At 41.8% G+C, this 15626-nt stretch overlaps 1 protein-coding gene across 1 annotated transcript in view; it reads right to left on the bottom strand.

The window, feature by feature from the left end:
- The window catches only part of LOC133575624 (tricarboxylate transport protein B, mitochondrial), a 53578-nt gene that overhangs the window by 6716 nt on the left and 31236 nt on the right, over positions 1-15626 (bottom strand). The window contains exons 2-6 of the mRNA XM_061928315.1: positions 11317-11424; positions 9992-10091; positions 2650-2788; positions 2501-2585; positions 688-792 (exon numbers count right to left, since the gene is read on the bottom strand). Coding sequence (XP_061784299.1) covers positions 688-792; positions 2501-2585; positions 2650-2788; positions 9992-10091; positions 11317-11424 — 537 coding nt within the window. The remainder of the gene's footprint in view (positions 1-687; positions 793-2500; positions 2586-2649; positions 2789-9991; positions 10092-11316; positions 11425-15626) is intronic.

Here is a 15626-nt window from a genome sequence, read left to right as displayed (position 1 = left end):
AGTTGTTTTGCATCCTGGGAAAGCAATCCGCGCAGTAATTTGCGCCGCCATAGTCCACGTATTGACATATATACAGACATACGGTAAAAACTTGAAGTAAATAATGAAAATTAAAAACCAATTATAAACAAAAAATTACAAAAAAAACAATTAACTAAAAGTTTACCTTTTTATATTTGCATAGTATGTATATATTGAGTGTTGAATCAGCTTACATTTAGCACCGAAACGAGGCACAATTAACAATTTTTTCCTTATTTATATAAGTTATTAAAATAAATGCCTGGCTACAATAAAATATTGAGAAATGCAGCGAAATGGATGGGCGGCACTAAAATGACGGCATCCCAGAACGTAAACATGGAGGCACAAAACCATGCATAACAAGCAGAGACTACTGGATATCTCCACATAATGATCCATCAATAATATGGTGCAAATAACTTGTGCTGCTGTTTTAAGTTAGCAAGAGAGTTCAGGTGAGACGTCTACAAATATTTGTCATTACTTGCAGGAATTGGGTTTATACAGTAGGTGTTTTTTTTAGGACTACCCTATTTTTCAAACCTCCGGACTTCAGTAATGTCAAACGTAAATCGAATAAATTGTATGTCCAACTGTGAGAGAGCAAACAGAGTCTGGCGGGATCAGAAAACTTTTCACACATGTAGACTTGAGTGTGCTGACCTTTGTACCAGTTCTTCAGCGAGGTCATCACGAAGAAGCGAATGGCCTGGTTGGAGCCTTGTTTGAGCACAGTGGCAGTGAGACCTTGGTAAGTCCCTCTCAAACCTGTTCAGGCATAATCAAGGACACAAAATGTGGCACTGTTTAAAGCTGCATTTCCAAGTTTGGCCAGTAGAGGTCAGCTACTACTTGATGAACCAGAGTTGGATATGAAGAGAATATGGCCAACTAAACCACTGGCGCCATGTTTGCTACCAAGGTTGTGTGCCCAGAAGCATGCAATTCGTTTTGACGTTAGTTTTCCTAGCTAAATAAACCAAACTAATACGTCTCAAAATAGTTCTAAACATACTCTAGCTCATAAACTTACAATAAAATATGTTTTTATTTTGTGAAAGAAACTGTGCAGACATATTTGATGCTCTCTGCTGCTACATTCCTGCAGAGTTTTGTGACCAGAAGGCACTGCAACACACTCCCGACAGATCCTTCCATCCATCCATTTTGCTACCGCTTGTCCCTTACGAGGTCAACAATCGTAAAAAAAAAAAATACACAGAATGACCCAAAAAAACACATATTATCCTCACTTTGCTTTGAACATAATTTTAACTGTTTGGAAATGCAACATATCATTGAATTTCAATTATTTTGATTCAATAAATAACGGGTTCGAATGTTCTCGCTAGCCAACAATATGTATTATTCTAACTGATCTTTTTTCTGTAAGTGAATAAGTGTAAATATGGGGGAAAATAATTTTTTTTTTTGTTATTTTCCCATATTTCTGCACAATATTTCATAAATAGTAACACTAGCGAGCAGTAGAGAATATGGAGTAATTTTTGGTCCAGAACAAATTGTACTTAATTCCTTATTGATGTATTTCTTTCTGTCACTTTGTGTTGAATATTTTCTCGATGAGATTTCCAGTTCATTTTTATCATTTGTACAATATTTTACTCTTTCAATGTCTACTTTGTCTATTTGTATTTGTGTTTGACTTTCTCTTCTACTGTTATCAATAATAATAATAATAATGGATTACATTTGTATAGCGCTTTTCTAGACACTCAAAGCACTGCACAGAGAAGTGGGAACCCATCATTTATTCACTCCACATTCACACCTGGTGGTGGTAAGCTACATTTGTAGCCACAGCTGCCCTGGGATAGACTGACGGAAGCATGGCTGCAAGTTTGCGCCTACAGCCCCTCCAACCATCACCCATCATTCATTCATTCATTCACCAGTGTGAGCGGCACTGGAGGCAAGGGTGAAGTGTCCTGCCCAAGGACACAACGGCAGTAATTTGGAATGGTAGGAGACCGGGAGCGAACCTGCAACCGTCAAGTTTCTGGCACACCATGCCGATTGCAACATTTTAGTTTTAATGAGATGCAAGGACTGCCGGTTTTTGTCAAACCATCTCTAAAATGTAATAATTTATTCTGTTATCATTTGTGTTAGCTTTTGTGTGTTCTCGCCTGAAAAAAATGCAGCTGCCGTGTTGTTTACCTCGCACAAGGCACTGTAGTTGGTGGCTCTCCAGTGTTGTCAGCAAACCATCACTTGTCTTCCTTCCGGATTGTTGGGAAAACTATATAAAAGCTTTCCGCAATTCAGCCCCACAATATGCCATTTTTACTCGTCGAAAAATAAACGAGGAAACACCGCAAACACATAGCATCAGCTTAAAGTGGTAACAAACATGGTGCCCTGTAGTCACGTGAGTGCATTTTGACAAATCATTGAGGAGATCGCCTGAAACAACGTTGGCCATACTCTCTCTATAAACGACGCTAGGATGTACCTTGAGCTCGAACTATCTCTCTGACTCCATGGTAGAAACCTTTGTATTTGGGGTTCGCCGAAGTTTGGTCATGGATGAATTTGACCTTAGGAGATTGGGGAAAAAACAGTAAAATACCGAATACTGAATAGTCTATATGCTAGTCCTACCTTGATGGTTTCCATGGGACAAACCACCAACACGGCCTCCATCACCCCAGCTCCAAGTCCACACAGCAGACCCTGAGTGCTGTCTAGTCGGCCTGAACTGTCCTTTGCATGGTTACTGAGGAACTCAAACACACCAAACCTGAGCAGAAATGTGTAAAAAGTTGTCAATATGTTTGCAGTTTGGCAAAACAGGTTGGAAGCACGTTTTGACTGCAACTGCAGCTGTTGATTCCGTTTATGATCTAATAGAGAACAAACAGCATGGCTGTTATGGCTGTTTTTTTCTTTTGCGACACAGCATTGGATGTTAAATTGTTCAAACAATTGTGGGGGGAAAGATCATTTGTAAAATATCTTAGCTATAATATAGCTATATAGAAAACTGTTTTCATAAAGTGGGATGGTTGCCATCTACAATGACAATAAACCATAACACAAACAATACTCAATCAAAATGTTTTTTTGTCCATTCTTTAAAAAGTTGAGCTGTCAAAAATAAAAAGTGTTGGCAAATAAACAATCATGAGTAATCTGATTGAAAATGTTAACTCACAAGAAAGAACGTAGAGCCAAACAAGGCAATATGGATTACGCTAATCAGCTAATCATGATTTGAACATTTGAGTACAAAAATGAGGCAACAATATAAACACACAAGCATACAAAACATTATAGACTAGGGGTCTGCAACCCGTGGCTCTTCTGCCTACTTAATGTGGCTCCCTTAGATTTTTAACTCCATCCATCCATCCATTAATTTTCTACCGCTTGTCCCTTTTGGGGAGCGGGGGGTGCTGGAGCCTATCCCAGCTGCAGTCGGGCGGAAGGCAGGGTACACCCTGGACAAGTTGCCACCTCATCACAGGGCCCGCAGTGAGAAAAGTTAGCATTTTTAAAAAGAGCTCTATGATTTCCGACTGCCGTGAATGCAAACAGGCAGAGTTCTGAGACACGAGGACCCAGCAGGCACAAGACATTAAAACAACGTTAATTATACATGCATGTCCTTTAAAACTGACTATGAAATGACGTTGCAAAATAGTGGAATTTGTAAATTGAGACAACGTTGATGTTCAACATTGCATCCACATTGTTGGTTGGGAAATGACCCAAAATTCAATGGTCAAATCAACGTCAGAACCCAACATTGATTAAACGTCGTTAAAAAGCATATTGTTCCAACGTTATGTTTGAGTTGCTCAACGCCAGGACCTAATTCAGCGAGTTCTCAACGTTGTTTTAAAGTCTTGTGTATGCTGGAAGGCAAGTAGACGATATAAGAAGCCTGTGTGTTCAGTTCAGAGTGTGCAACCCTTTGGGTAAGCTAACCATGAATACTTGTCAAAAAAGAAAAGAGAAAAGGAAACTGTGTTTTACATTTTACATGGACTGATTGCTTTTACTGTAATATAAAACAAAAATAAATATTAAAATTTGTCAAAGTTTATAAGCTGTGTTATGTTTTGCGGCTCTATACCATTTTTCTTTAGTGGAAGAGGCGCCAAAATGTCTCTTTTGACAGTAAAGGTTGCAGACCCAGGTGATAGATTATAAAAGCCACACAACAAAACAAGTGTTATTTAGCTAGAATTAGACAGCAAACCTCTATTGTGTTGTGCTCAGGATAAAAGAAAAGCAAGGATGCTGGCAAAACCATTTCAAAAGACAACATTTTTTAAGTGCAGAAAGCGCTGCAAGCTCTGCATGGACCTCTAAAAGACGCTACAAACTAACCGGTGTGCCTTAATAACTAGTGAGTGATGAGAGAAGGCAGCCATGGACGGAAAGAGGTGGGCTTGAAACGTCAATGCAATCAAACATTGTTTTGCCAGCATGTCCTTTACAAGAAGGTTATTTATAGGTGGGATCGGGAGGATGCTGTCCAGTAAATCTATCAAAAAGATGTGGGGGAGGAGAGACGAGTGCTATGTTTTCTTGTTTGGCTTTTGCCAGTCTGCTAAAGATGTTTACGTGGTTCCCTAATAACTTTCATCTTTTTAACTCCATCTGCTTTTCTAATGCACAATTTTCCTCTGCTCATTAACTCGCCACATCTGCTCTGCTGTCACACTGGTCACACACTACCAGGTTTGGATCCCAAAACGTACATCTTTCTCTCACCATCAGGCTAAACGTAAGAAAATTACACTGCAATGTCTGCAGACGACACTATTCATTAAATTGGACAGCCAATTTGTTCTAAAGCTGTCAGTCTGACCTCAAAATCTCCACTGCCAGTGTTTCCTCCGGGGAAAATTGTTGCATTTTCATACAATTCAGTTTTAACTGAAAACCTTGAACTGAAAAATAACAAAAACTGAGGTACCTTCTGTACACTGTAACTCTGCACTTGTCGAACAGATTGCACCTATCACATACAATACAACTACTTAACATTAAGGGGACAGGGGTACACAAACATTAGCAAAGCTATGTGAGCTATAGTGTAACATTGAAGTCACATTTTAACAGCAACACCATGCTAGATTAGTTTATTAACACCCCCCCTTTAAAAAAAAGAAAGAAAAAAAAAACAACTAAAATATCCGAACTTAAAGCTCCCAAATACAGTCGCGGTCAAAGGTTTACATACACTTGTAAAGAACACAATGTCATTGCTGTCTTGAGTTTCCAATAATTTCTACTACTCTTATTTTTTTGTGATAGAGTGATCGGAGCAAATACTTGTTGGTCACAAAAAATATTCATGAAATGTGGTTCTTTTATGAATTTATTATGGGTCTACTGAAAATGTGACCAAATCTGCTGGGTCAAAAGTATACATACAGCAATGTTAATATTTGGTTACATGTCCCTTGGCAAGTTTCACTGCAATAAGGCGCTTTTGGTGGCCATCCACAAGCTTCTGGCAAGCATCTGGTTTAATTTTTGACCATTCCTCTTGACAAAATTGGTGCAGTTCAGCTAAATGTGCTGGTTTTCTGACATGGACTTGTTTCTTCAGCATTGTCTACACTTTTAAGGCAGGACTTTGGGAAGGCCATTTTAAAACCTTAATTCTAGCCTGATTTAGCCATTCCTTTACCACTTTTGACATGTGTCAAAATTTAGCTGAACTGCACCAATTGTGTCAAGAGGAATGGTCAAAAATTCAACCAGAAGCTTGCCAGAAGCTTGTGGATGGCTACCAAAAGCACCTTATTGCAGTGAAACTTGCCAAGGGACATGTAACCAAATATTAACATTGCTGTATGTAAACTTTTGACCCAGCAGATTTGGTCCCATTTTCAGTAGACCCATAATAAATTCATAAAATAACCAAACTTCATGAATGTTTGTTGTGACAAACAAGTATGTGCTCCAATCACTCCATCACAAAAACATAAGAGTTGCAGAAATTATTGGAAACTCAAGACAGCCATGACATTATGTTCTTTACAAGCGTATGTCAACATTTGAACACAACAGTATATTATCTATTTGATGGATCCAGGCTTTATTTTAGAATGTGTAGCAAAGCCCCTCTCTTTTTTTGACTAAACTGCCTCTTGTGAAGTGGTGGGTATATACATGTAGCAAGCTCATCTAGCTCCGGGTGGGTCAGAGGTAGTATCATGTTCAAATGGAAGGTTTTTTTCTTTGCTTTTCCTTCATTCAAACCGCCAACCATACAGTTACTGATTGACCCATTCTCCCTGCTGTGCAACTGCCGCGCTAAATGTATCTGTTGACTGCATCTCTCAACCCACAGTTAGAACTAATTTAAGTAAAGGAGGCTGGCAGGAGAGAGCAATGGAGACGTGAATGAAATGTTGAGGGGAAGGAGAGGTCAACAGCCCTCTCGTCCATCCTTGGCCTGTCTTTCTGATGACCCAGTAGCATACTGTGCCTCACAAGATGGCGTACAGGCAATTAGCTAATGGGATGGGGGAGAAAGAATAGGGTAGTATGAGGCCAGGAGGCAGTAGCAGAGTAAAGTGATGGAGGCATTGGATAAAACAGAAAAGAGCCAATGTATTAAACAAAGCTAACCTTCTAAATGTGTACTTTTTATTGCTTTGGAATATAACTGAGATACAACATTAGAAAACATTTTAAAATGTATTTTTGCTGATGTAGTTGCATTGCAATGTTGTTTTATTATCATAATTGCATGTGTGTGTGTGTGTGTGTGTGTGTGTGTGTGTGTGTGTGTGTGTTAAATAACAATATTTTGATACAAGGTTAATTTAAGTTATGCTCATTGTTATTTCTGTATTATTTTTTATTTTTCGCTAACGGCTTATTTGCTATTACTTTTACCATCATATTTGTACATGTCATATTTGCTGATGTTGCTCTATTGTTGTTGTTGTTGTTGTTTGCTGTTGTTGTTTTTGTCTCTCTGTCTAATCCCCCTCTTGTCCCCACAATTTCCCCCTCTGTCTTCTTTTTTTTTCTCTTTCTATCCCCTCCTGCTCCGGCCCGGCTGCACTAAATGATAATATAAATACATTTAATAAAGTCAAATACAAATAAGGCAACAAGAGAAGTATCCTACACTTCTCTTTTGTAAAGTAAATCTGAACAGCCGACATGGGCATCTACATCAACTATATGATTTGCCTGAGAAGCTGGACAGGACATAAAAAAAAAAAAAAAAATAAATAAATAAATAAGTTATGTAACATTACCTAAATCAGATTAAAACATACTGCGATGAGGTGGCGACTTGTCCAGGGTGTACCCCGCCTTCCGCCCGATTGTAGCTGAGATAGGCTCCAGCACCCCCCGCGACCCCAAAGGGAATAAGCGGTAGAAAATGGATGGATGGATGGATTAAAACATAGTGTAGCCCATGTGTGTCTTTCTGGACTGCAGCAAGCATTTATAATACAGTATTTGGATTATCTTCTTTACATAAGAAGAGCATTCAAATTTTCTCACATGACTGTAATTGACATTTATAGCACTCCTTATGGACTGTGCTCAAAAGGCTTTGGAAGATATGATAGTGTATAATACAGGTCAGTGGAGCCCACACTTTTTGAGCAGGCGAGCTGCTCCTCAAATGACCAAGCCGAGATCATTAACATATACAGTACAGGCCAAAAGTTTGGACACACCTTCTCATTCAATGTGTTTTCTTTATTTGCATGACTAGTTACATTGTAGATTGTCACTGAAGGCATCAAAACTATGAATGAACACATGTGGAGTTTTATATTCTAGTTTCTTCAAAATAGCCACCCTTTGCGCTGATTACTGCTTTGCACACTCTTGGCATTCTCTCGCTGAGCTTCAAGAGGTAGTCGCCTGAAAGGGTTTTCACTTCAGAGGTGTCATAATTTTGATGCCTTCAGTGACAATCTACAATGTAAATAGTCGTGAAAATTAAGAAAATGCATTGAAATGAGAAGGTGTGTCCAAACTGTTGGCCTGTACTGCATATATATTAGGTTTATGATCTTGACTTGATGTATGCTATCATGTCTTCCAAAGCCTTTTGAGCACAGTCCATAAGGAGTGCTACAAATGTCAATTACAGTCATGTGAGAAAATTTTAACGCCACACTGATTTTGAGAGTATTTTTAAAAAAAAACTACATAATGCAATGCATTTAATTTAATTTACACAAATTTGTACACGTATTCTTTACAAAACAAATTAGAAACATACTCTAAAAACAATCTAAAATGGAATATGTAGTCAAATTCAAATGAATACAGTTAATGACTTTATTTTTTTACTACCTTCCTAACTACCTTTTAAAACCCTGCAGACAGCCTAATAGATAGTGTACTATATGAAGTATAGTGTACAGCAGGTAACTTAAAATTGAGGGGGATCTTTTTTTATTTTTTTTAATTAATATATATCCAGCATATTGCCCACAAACAAACACACACATACTGACAAAGCCTCCCAGACTGCGGCCCACTGAGAGCGACACCGCCTGGGTTTGAGTGACATCTTTGCTGCGCCTGACTGCATCTGTCTCTCCAACACGCAGACAAGCGCATAAACACACACACAAACACATGCAGATACGTACACACAGCAGAGAAAATTATTAAACGAGAAAGGGAGTAAAACCCTGCCTTGTGTGTGTATGTGCTTGCATTTGACAGAAAGTAAATGTCACTGCTGTGAGAGAACAACAACATCATCACTCTCAAGAGCGGCATGGCATTTCTGCTTAGCATTATGGATAATGGACTAAAATAATTGGAGTGTGCAAGTTTGGGTTGCAGGTAGAAGGCAGCATGGCGGAAGATATGTGTTCTTTAAAGGTGATATATGATAATCTCCCTCTTCTCTGACTGATAAATGTTGTCACAATGTTGAATACTAGTGTTAATGCCAAATCATCAGGTTCATGCATTTTGGCTTAAACTTGCACGCAGTTTTTGGATGCCTCTGAAAGCTGTGTTTTGCTATCTTATTTTAATAGCGGCCAACCTGTGACATCACAAATTTCTTGCCGTGGCCCCTCCTTTCTGCTCTGCTCTCTTGTGCCGATGCCTGGAGGCTCCGATGTTATTCTTTCTCGTGTCATGCTCTCCTGCCTGCTCTGATGTCTATAAAATAAATACTTCCATGTTTAATTGTCCCAATATTTTAAATGGGACTATTGTGTCAACATGGACAAGCAAGTACAAATTGGATTAGCCGCTTAATTTCATCAAATAAGACAGTACCATTATGGCATTACAACTTGGTAAAGGAAACGCAAGAAAATATAAGATTAGGTCTTGTATTCATCTAAGCGTGGCATGTGCACTATATCACAATGTGCGACAAGTGGTGAGCTATTTTTTATGCAGCTCGATCCAAGTAGGCAAGTTTACCTAATGTTGTGACTGGCAAAGCTATACATTATGATTTGTTTTATTTATTTTTAAACAGCGGAAACATAGCTTCAAGATACATATTTAACGATGTACATTTTAAAAAGGGAAATTTGGATACTTTTTAGAGGGTAGGGCGTGGAAGATTTTATTTGAAAGGCTCCATACACAAACCGTTTGCAGACACTCAAAAAACGTGTAAGTTAGTCTATTTAAAGTTTTAACTCTTTAACTTTACCCTTTCACCAACACAAACAAAATTAAAAGAAAAAGACAAAAATACTAATGTTTAACTTTCTACTTAAAATTCTTACATTTACTATAAAAAGACATCTGCAAACAGGGGCTATTGTGTGGTCTTTGTGTTAATATTTATCAGTTTTATGATGAGAGAAAGTAAGTGTATGAAACTGCACCCTTTATTTACCCATCCGTCCATCTATCCATCCTTCCATCCCATTGGTTATCATTTCCAACATCTGCAGGCTGTTACTTCTCATTAGATCTTACATTTAGATTCTGTTTTCAGTGACCACTCCCTTTCATATACCTGACAGCAGATTTAGGAATGGATCCATAGAGCAATGAGCTGAGTCCTCTGTAGAGTCCTTTGACACCATGACTGTGTACAGTCTGTTTCACGCAATCACCTGCAACACACAAGTCACCCTTTTAATGCAAAAAAAAAAAAACAGTGTCATGGGCAGTAGGAGGACATTTCTTCCACGAAGGAGACTTCCTGCAACAAAAAAACTTCAGTCTGTTAGCAAACAGTAGCCCATTTACACTTGCAGCATTTCAAGAGTTTATTAATCTCTTGAAGAGAAAAAGTATCTCGCAAAAGTGACCCGAAAAAAAGCAGCAGCTGTCAAGAGTGCTCATTAGCTTGCTCCCTGAGATGCAGCCAACATCAACATTATGTGTGTGTTTTAGGCAAACATTTACAGAAACAGAAACTGCTTGGCCAATATTCCCAATGCACCAGATCATGGGTACTGCAATTAGAATATGAGCAGTGATGACTACCAACCTTTCAAATGTATTGTTAGTATTTATTCTGTAAATCATAGGCTATGTTTACACTGTAAGGTATGATGCACAGTTCAGATTTTGTGTCAAATCTGATGTTTTATGTTGTCGTGCACTTTACAAAAAAAAAAAAAAATTCTGATAAGGGTCAGCAGAGTTCGCACAAAATGCACACAAAATATTACCTAGCATGTGGTCAGTGTGTTTAAGAAAGTAAACATGGCTGCAATTCTTGTAGGTTTGAGTCCTGGCACATTGCTGGCAATTTTGAGGATTTTGTTCCAACTGAGTCAACATTTTCTTGGCCATATTATTTCACATAGAAGATTAAGAAGGAAGAGGGCAATAATTGTGGATCTCTCAGTTTGTGCAGCACTTGCACCAACGTCTATTCCGAGTAGGGTTGGGCCTTATTTGATTTTGGACTATTCCGGTTCTGATTCCGGTTCCTTATTTCCATTCCAGTTCCCAAAGATTTTTGATTCTGATTCTTTTAAGAGGCATTGTCAAAAATGTACTAATATTTCAACCAGTATAATAATACTAATCTTTTGAACTTGAATATAAGCGTTAAGACAGTCTTTCTACATAATTATCACAATCAGCTTTATGAGCCAAGTTTGTTTAACCCACAAGGAATTGGATTCGGTAAACTGTGCTCTCTTGTTCAACGTAACAAATAAATATTAACGATTAACTAAAAATATTAAAAGGTGCTTAATTAATATGTGCAGGGCTAATATATAATCGTGCAGTTGTTAAAGGAAAAAGCTAAGTTAATTATATTATCAAGTCAATGCAAATGTATCTATAAGCACATTTAAAACAGTGCATTACAAAACCCACCTATTCCTCTGTATTTAGGAGGGTTGGCCTTCTCATCCAGCTGTAATTGGGTCTTCACATACTCTGTGGGGAAGGTGATACAAATCTCAATACCGCCTGCAATACCACCTGAAAATACAAGAAACACATTTTCAAACAATTTACTATGCATAAAATGTACCAAAACTGTAGGAAACACTGGCCATTCGGCATGTAGGCTAGCTTAGCTGGAGCCTGCATGCTTCAATGGCTTGTCCCTGAATGACAACAAGGTGCCTTGACGTCATGGATCATGACAGCCACTCTGCAAATGACTTTCCATACATACACACTGAAAGCTGTGCTGCAGAGTGAGGAGGATTGAACTGGTAGAAGATGAAACGTGTGGACACACAAACCGCGGTGGCCACGTTGTCAGAGGAGTTGCACGAATCACAAGGTAGGTCAAGAATTTTGGGTTCTATTGGTGTCGAAATGGAAGCTTGGGAAGTTAAAAAGAAAATTAAGCAAATGAACAAGTTCAAAATGACGCCAGCCACTTTGGCATAGATTCGGGGAGGCTGTCCGAAATGATATTGCTTAGTGCACAATACCGATGAGTCAGACTTGGGAAGGATACAGAGAAGGATGACATTAATTAAATCATGCAGCCTGCTGGGAGGGGCTCCATTACACAGGCCAAGACCCTCCATTACCTCAATGACACACACACACGCACGCATGCACACACACGCGCACACACACACACTTTGTGAGACTCACACATTATCTGGTAGCACACACAAGCAGACAACATCAAAAAGAGGAAATAGAAATATAAAAACGATTAAAAGCCCTAAATGCCAGCGTATAAATGGATTCCAGACGGAAAATGTTTGCTGGAATTAACACTCTGCACACCCCTGGAGTCTCGTACGTATTTTGGAAAGAGAAAAGCAATGCATAAGAAAATAAGCACCCACTTCTTTTTATCCATTTCCATATACATGCCTAATTACATTTACTTAACATGTCGTTACTTCTATCAACTAAATCATCTAATCTGTGGGGGGAGCTGATTTGATTTAGGGTAAATCAATAAAGGAAGCTTTTACTTCATTCCAACCAGGAGCTGTAAAATAAGCCTTAAAAAAGCACTGCATCTGTCTTCTTCCATCCTTCCATCCCTCCTTCTATTTTCTATGCACTTTACCTTTTTTTCCTCTGCAGGAGCTAGAGCCTATCCCAGCTTAATAAGGGTTCCCTAGAATGATTGCCAGTGAAGAGTTTATTGAATGGGAATCAATCTCATGCCAGATGCACTACAGTATATAAGCAATGGCTTCAGTATTATAGTATTACAGTATATATTCTCCTCTCTGAGCTGCCACATTACCATGGTAGAGGAGTTTGCGTGTCCCAATGATCCTAGGAGCTATGTTGTCCGGGGACTTTATGCCCCCTGGTAGAGTCTCCCAAGACAAACTGGTCCTAGGTGAGGGATCAGACAAAGAGCAGCTCGAAGACCTCCATGAAGAATACAAACGAAGGACCCAGATTTCCCTCGCCCGGACGCGGGTCACCGGGGTCCCCCTCTGGAGCCAGGCCCGGAGTTGGGGCACGATGGCCAGCACCTAGTGGCCGGGCCTGTCCCCATGGGGCCCGGCCGGGCCCAGCCTGAAGAGGCAACGTGGGTCTCCCCTCCAATGGGCTCACCACCCATAGCAGGGGCCATAGAGGTCGGGTGCAGTGTGAGCTGGGCGGTAGCCGAAGGCAGGGCACTTGGCGGTCCGATCCTCGGCTACAAAAGCTAGCTCTTGGGACGTGGAACGTCACCTCGCTGGGGGGGAAGGAGCCTGAGCTAGTGCGCGAGGTCGAGAAGTTCCGGCTAGATATAGTCGGACTCACTTCGACGCACAGCAAGGGCTCTGGAACCAGTTCTCTCGAAAGGGGCTGGACTCTCTTCCACTCTGGCGTTGCCGGCAGGGAGAGGCGATGGGCTTGGGTGGCACTTCTTGTTGCCCACCGGCTCAGAGCCTGCACGTTGGAGTTCAACCCGGTGGACGAGAGGGTAGCTTCCCTCCGCCTTCAGGTGGGGGAACGGGTCCTGATTGTGGTTTGCGTTTACGCGCCAAGCGGCAGCTCAGAGTACCCACCCTTTTTGGATTCACTCGAGGGAGTACTTGAGAGTGCTCCCCCGGGTGATTCCCTCGTTGTTCTGGGGGACTTCAACGCTCATGTTGGCAGCGACAGTGAAACCTGGAGAGGCGTGATTGGGAAGAATGGCCGCCCGGATCTGAACCCGAGTGGTGTTTTGTTATTGGACTTTTGTGCCCGTCACAGATTGTCCATAATGAACACCATGTTCAAACATAAGGGTGTCCATATGTGCACTTGGCACCAGGACACCCTAGGCCACAGTTCCATGATCAACTTTGTAGTTGTGTCATCGGATTTGCGGCCTCATGTTTTGGACACTCGGGTGAAGAGAAGGGCGGAGCTTTCTACCGATCACCACCTGGTGGTGAGTTGGCTGCGATGGTGGGGGAGGATGCCGGACAGACCTGGCAGGCCCAAACGCATTGTGAGGGTTTGCTGGGAACGTCTGGCAGAGTATCCTGTCAGAGAGAGTTTTAATTCCCACCTCCGGAAGAACTTTGAACATGTCACGAGGGAGGTGCTGGACATTGAGTCCGAGTGGACCATGTTCCGCGCCTCTATTGTCGAGGCAGCTGATTGGAGCTGTGGCCGCAAGGTAGTAGAACCCGTTGGTGGACACCGGTGGTGAGGGATGCAGTCAAGCTGAAGAAGGAGTCCTATCGGGTTCTTTTGGCTCATAGGACTCCTGATGCAGCGGACAGGTACCGACAGGCCAAGCGGTGTGCGGCTTCAGCAGTCGCAGAGGCAAAAACTCGGACATGGGAGGAGTTCGGGGAAGCCATGGAAAACGACTTCCGGAAGGCTTCGAAGCGATTCTGGATCACCATCCGCCGCCTCAGGAGGGGGAAGCAGTGCACTATCAACACCGTGTATGGTGAGGATGGTGTTCTGCTGACCTCGACTGCGGATGTTGTGGATCGGTGGAGGGAATACTTCGAAGACCTCCTCAATCCCACCAACACGTCTTCCTATGAGGAAGCAGTGCCTGGGAAATCTGTGGTGGGCTCTCCTATTTCTGGGGCTGAGGTTGCTGAGGTAGTTAAAAAGCTCCTCGGTGGCAAGGCCCCGCGGGTGGATGAGATCCGCCCGGAGTTCCTTAAGGCTCTGGATGCTGTGGGGCTGTCTTGCATCGCGTGTACATCGGAGGCGGTACCTCTGGATTGGCAGACCGGGGTGGTGGTTCCTCTCTTTAACATGCTACCTCAGTAGAAGCATTTAAGTCCCATCTTAAAACTCATTTATATACTCTAGCCTTTAAATAGACCCCCCTTTTTAGACCAGTTGATCTGCTGTTTCTTTTCTTTTCTCCTCTGCCTCCTCACCGGGTTATTCCGGTTCCGGTGACCATGGAGGAAGTGCTGGCTGTCCAGAGTTGGGACCCAGGGTGGACCGCTTGCCTGTGCATCGGTTGGGGACATCTCTGTGTCACTCGACACCCATTGCTTTTGGTCTCCCCTAGAGAGGGGGGGTTACCCACATATGCGGTTTCTCATAGTCATTCACATCGACGTCCCTTATGTGGGCTCTGTACCGATGATGTCGTTGTGGCTTGTACAGCCCTTTGAGACTTTTGTGATTTAGGGCTATATAAATAAACATTGATTGATTGATTGATTGATTTAAGAAGGGGAACCGGAGGGTGTGTTCCAACTATCGTGGGATCACACTCCTCAGCCTTCCCGGTAAGGTATATTCGGGTGTACTGGATAGGAGGCTACGCCGGATAGTCGAACCTCGGATTCAGGAGGAACAGTGTGGTTTTCGTCCTGGTCGTGGAACTGTGGACCAGCTCTATACTCTCGGCAGGGTCCTTGAGGGTGCATGGGAGTTTGCCCAACCAGTCTACATGTACTTTGTGGACTTGGAGAAGGTATTCGACCGTGTCCCTCGGGAAGTCCTGTGGGGAGTGCTCAGAGAGTATGGGGTATCGGACTGTCTGATTGTGGCGGTCCGCTCCCTGTATGATCAGTGTCAGAGCTTGGTCCGCATTGCCGGCAGTAAGTCGGACACGTTTCCAGTGAGGGTTGGACCCCGCCAAGGCTGCCCTTTGTCACTGATTCTGTTCATAACTTTTATGGACAGAATTTCTAGGCGCAGTCAAGGCGTTGAGGGGATCCGGTTTGGTGGCTGCAGGATTAGGTCTCTGCTTTTTGCAGATGATGTGGTCCTGATGGCTTCATCTGGCCAGGATC

Source organism: Nerophis lumbriciformis, linkage group LG33 (genome assembly GCF_033978685.3).
Source record: "Nerophis lumbriciformis linkage group LG33, RoL_Nlum_v2.1, whole genome shotgun sequence".
Classification (NCBI taxonomy): Eukaryota; Metazoa; Chordata; class Actinopteri; order Syngnathiformes; family Syngnathidae; genus Nerophis; species Nerophis lumbriciformis.
This window is presented reverse-complemented; position numbering and strand designations above follow the sequence as displayed.